This window comes from Sitophilus oryzae, unplaced genomic scaffold (assembly GCF_002938485.1).
Source record: "Sitophilus oryzae breed Bouriz unplaced genomic scaffold, Soryzae_2.0 scaffold_1522_pilon_pilon, whole genome shotgun sequence".
NCBI classification, from domain to species: domain Eukaryota; kingdom Metazoa; phylum Arthropoda; class Insecta; order Coleoptera; family Curculionidae; genus Sitophilus; species Sitophilus oryzae.
Genome location: NW_022146195.1, coordinates 174675 through 179097, shown reverse-complemented (window position 1 = coordinate 179097; position 4423 = coordinate 174675). Strand labels below are relative to the sequence as shown.

General features: G+C 28.5%; 1 protein-coding gene across 1 annotated transcript; it reads right to left on the bottom strand.

Moving 5' to 3' along the window:
• Positions 1–1215: 1215 nt before the first annotated feature.
• On the bottom strand, positions 1216–3979 carry LOC115878768 (putative E3 ubiquitin-protein ligase SINAT1). Its single transcript, XM_030895359.1, has 4 exons — positions 3786–3979; positions 3265–3726; positions 2902–3115; positions 1216–1682 (listed from the first exon to the last, which is right to left on the bottom strand). Exons 2-4 carry the CDS (start codon positions 3698–3700, stop codon positions 1232–1234), a joined length of 1101 nt encoding a protein of 366 aa, XP_030751219.1. The 5' UTR covers positions 3701–3726; positions 3786–3979; the 3' UTR covers positions 1216–1231.
• Positions 3980–4423: the final 444 nt, after the last annotated feature.

Genomic DNA, 4423 nt, shown 5'->3' with positions numbered 1-4423 from the left:
CAGAAATCTAAAAAATAAAAAAAAGATCTGTTTCGTAAAATACCTGACACGTTAAACATTTTCTGTTGGTTGATCAAATTTATTTTACAAGTTTCCAGGTTTGTTTTCACTGCACTTCTGGCGCACTTATTCCCATCATTTCCTTGATCTTAAATAATAATGTTAATCTTCGTAAATCTAAACTTTTCCTTCAACGCTGTTAAGGTTAAGGCACATACCGGGCGCGTCTCAAAAGTGGCTCACCCCTATAACTTTTTTATTTTTTTCAGATAAAACAACGATATTTGGTATGTTAGTATATGACATAAATTAGGATTGATTGACCTATTCAATTGTCTTCAGTCCTTCCTGTCTCACAGAAAATGACTACAACTTTTGATTTTTAAATGATACCCTCGGTATTTTTTTAGTTTATTCGATAGAAAATAACATTCTGAATAGAATGACAATAGAATGTCAACTGTTGACATTACTGCCTAATAAAAAATGGTATTTTAAAATTCAATCTAGAGTGCTATAGCTATGTTAAAAACACTAATTCTTAATCAAGAATCCTTGGAAAAATAGATTTGATCGTCTAATGTTTTGTCCTGACTTTTCTTTTGTCCTGACTAGTTAAAAAATGCTCAAATCGTATTTTTAATCATATCTCATTTTTTCAAATGGAACGAGGGTGGCTTATTAACATATTTGGAAAAGCCATTTTTTACGAATAATTTTATACCACATACTATTATATATATTATTTTATGGGGTATTTTGAGTCAAATTTTCGTTGCGAACCGCAAGTTATAATTTCAAATAAACCATATGGGAAAATGTCAGTTAACACATGATATGTTATTATATTCAGAGTGTTATTTTCTATCGAATAAAGTAAAAAAATACCGAGGGTGCCATTTAAAAATCAAAAGTTGTAGTCATTTCCTGTAAAACAGGAAGTGACCGAAAACAATTGTATACGTTAATCAATCCTAATTTATGTCATATAATAACATACCAAATCGTTCGTTTTTTTTAACTGAAAAAATAAAAAAGTTATAGGAATGAGCTACTTTTGAGACGAACCCGGTATACCTTCTCAAACAAAAGGGGATTAAACTCTGATATCATATTATATATAATATATATTTATTTTATATTATGTGTATTATACTTAAATTATACAAAAAAATAATAATAATAATAAATGTGAATAATGATAATATTTAATAATAATGAAATTTAGTATTTACATCTTTTTTATAAAAATCTTATAGCCATATTTTTCCTCGTTTGTATAAATTTTTAAGAGATTATACGGAATCAAAATTCCGCAGTCTAAATTTCCAAGATTTTCAATTTTGAAGTCTTTACACGAAATACCAATACAAGGTATATTGGAAAAGCATATACTATTGTTATTACAAGATGCGGGATTAAATTTTAGTTCATACTTGAAATTGGGGTTTTCAGTATCCATGGATATATGCGTTATAGAAACACTCAAACTCAACTCAGTCGGACATTTTAAGTTAGATGGCCTAAATATCGCACAAAAAACTTGATTATAAACGTAAAGAAATCCTATAAAGGTATCAAAAAAATTAGCTGTATGGTAAACATTTTGTTCCAAAATATGTCTTTGGTGATCTGTCAGCAAATGAATGTGAAAATCGTATAGTGCACCCTCCCAATCACATCTAAAAAAAATAAAATCAAATTAAAAAAATTACACTACTTTAATTTAAAAGTTGACAAATAAACTGGCAAATGCTATTTTAATATTAATGGTAATTTATTTGTTTTTTTATAATACAAAATATTTATTATTTTATGCGAATTATATACAGTGTTATCGGCGATTTTGAATGTGCACTCTATCATTCTATATTAAAAATACAGCTCTGGATATTTAACGAGATCTATACAGGGTCTATACTAGTTTAGTAACTAGTTTAAGTAAAAAAAAGTTTTTTACTTAAACTAAAAAACTTTTTTTTTAGTTTATAATCATCTGCTAATGATGCTAACATGGTTAGCGAAACGCGCGTCCAGTGTAAAAGTAAAAGTGTTTTGGTGTATTGTGGTGATTTAGTTAAAAAAAAGTTTTTTAGTTTATAATCATATGCTGATGATGCTGACATGGATAGCGAAACGCGCGTCCAGTGTAAAAGTAAAAGTGTTTTGGTGTATTGTAGTGATTTAGTGTTTTATTTTTTGCTGAAATTTTGTTAGTATTTGTAGGTTAGTTTGGAGCATTTTTTAAAAATATAAGGAGTTCTGTAGGGTGTAGGTATAGGTCTCCAAAAAAAGTTACAACACCATGTTTTAGAATACCCTATATATTAATTCATTGGATGGAATTTTCGGATTTTAGGAGAAAAATAAAGGTGAGTCTTATAAGAATATTATGAATAAAATGTAAGGTTTTGACATGTATAATATTTTCTAAAAATATAAAACAATTTTTAAATTTTAATACGCAACCTAAACTGGAATTTAAGCACCCGATATAGCCTAATAGGTGATTAAAACAACTATTGTTTATTATTTAGTTTAATTTAATTATATGAAACTCACCTTTATTTCTTTAAAAGTCCTTTTGTAAGGCTGGTAGATAGAAAAAGAAATAAATGGATGAAAAACTAAATAAAAGTAAGAGATGTTTGAAGAGAAAGAGCAATTTTTGAATATAGACGGAAATTTTCATTGCTTCTTCAGAAAAAAAAATACAGCCTTTAAGAAATGTTGTTTTCATCAAAAATTCAAAAATGCAATTATCTAATGTGTATAATTTTTTATTTAAAAGTGTTAAGATACTATTATTTTTTTTTTAATTTAACCAATTCTTTGTGTTGAATAATATAAAATAGGACACAGTTTATTTGGATAAGATACGAAAAGAACAAACGCACTTACAGCATACAGGAAATTCTAAATGAACAATTTTTCTGATGTGCTTTAATATTATCGCTGGCTCCAACAAATTTGCACCCAGCCTCTCGGTTCCTGCATGGGAAATTTATTTTGGAAATTAAGTTTTCCAAAATGAAAGAGCGGTTATCAGTTATTTTGCTCCTACAAGTTGGACATGACGTTATATTGTTCCTACAAAAGCTGCAAATGCCATGACCTAAAAAATTAATAAAACATTTCTACTTAGATTTGACAAAATAATATGGGTACAAATATAAAAATATAAAGCACTTTTACTAGAATATATTTTTAATTACGTGAAATGTTTATTTTTTAACGCAAGCAATTATGATGTTGAAAATGTACCTGTGGCACACATGTATATTGGAGGCAGCATATATTCACTACAAATTGGGCATTCCAGTTCCCGTAACAGGTTGTCATCTGTCTTTGGAAAAAATGTATTTTCAATATGTTTTTCTTTAAATAACTCACTATCCTTAAAACCAGTTATCTTTAAGATCTCTTTTTTACTCTTTTTGAAAATACCAAATTTCATAATTAGACGTTTAGGTTTCTCAAGTAGTTCAAATATGTTCTCATAATTCAATACCAATTGTTTTTCTGGAATATTCAAACTGTGCTCAAAATCTTCCAAACTATATAAGCAATTTTTCTTCAATAAAATATACGTGTTTTTATCAGTATTTAATATATCCACGTGGTATTTGAAACACTGAGATTCTATCTCAGATCCATCCATTGCTATAAAAACATTATATTTTTTATCGGTTTCTTGCATTACAACAACAGTCGCTACATGGGCTCCTGAATACACATAAATTAAATAAGTTTTAATTGAAAAATAGTAATCTACAAATATCTACCAAAACAAGTAAAGAATACAGTATTTCCTAAGTTAGCAGAAAGTTCGAGGTGGGGTGGATCTAGAAAGTAATTTTGATGCGTTTTCAAATGCTCTTGTATGTCATTTTTTAAACCCGCCCAAGAACATGAAATAGAAATGTCTCTGGTCACTTCTTCACATGATAATGGACATTTTAATGGACGAAATCTGGAAAATAAAGATACTCTTGAGCTAGACAAACACACACATATACAGGGTGAGTTTCCTACGATGTTCTCTATGGGTATCTCGGAAACTACTGGAGATAGAGAGTCAGTTAAATGGGGAAAGAATTGCAGTTTTGTGGGGTCATAAATATGCGCTTTTCAGATTTTCGAAAAAGTTCATAGCTTACTAGATATTTCGAAAAAATCAGATTTTGGCTATTTTAAAAATTGTCTCTAATTCCATTATAATCTATTTTAGACAAAAAGTTTTCAGATAAAGTCAATCACATCCCTAATGAGGTTATGTTCTCCGATTTTTTCCAAAGCCTGTCATTTTTGACATATGACACAAACATATGTTTTTTTTAAATGGAAACCATAGTTGGCCATGACTTCATAAAAAGCGCCGTTTTTTAAGCTTTTCAACGATATAAGCTACAATATGTTTCTT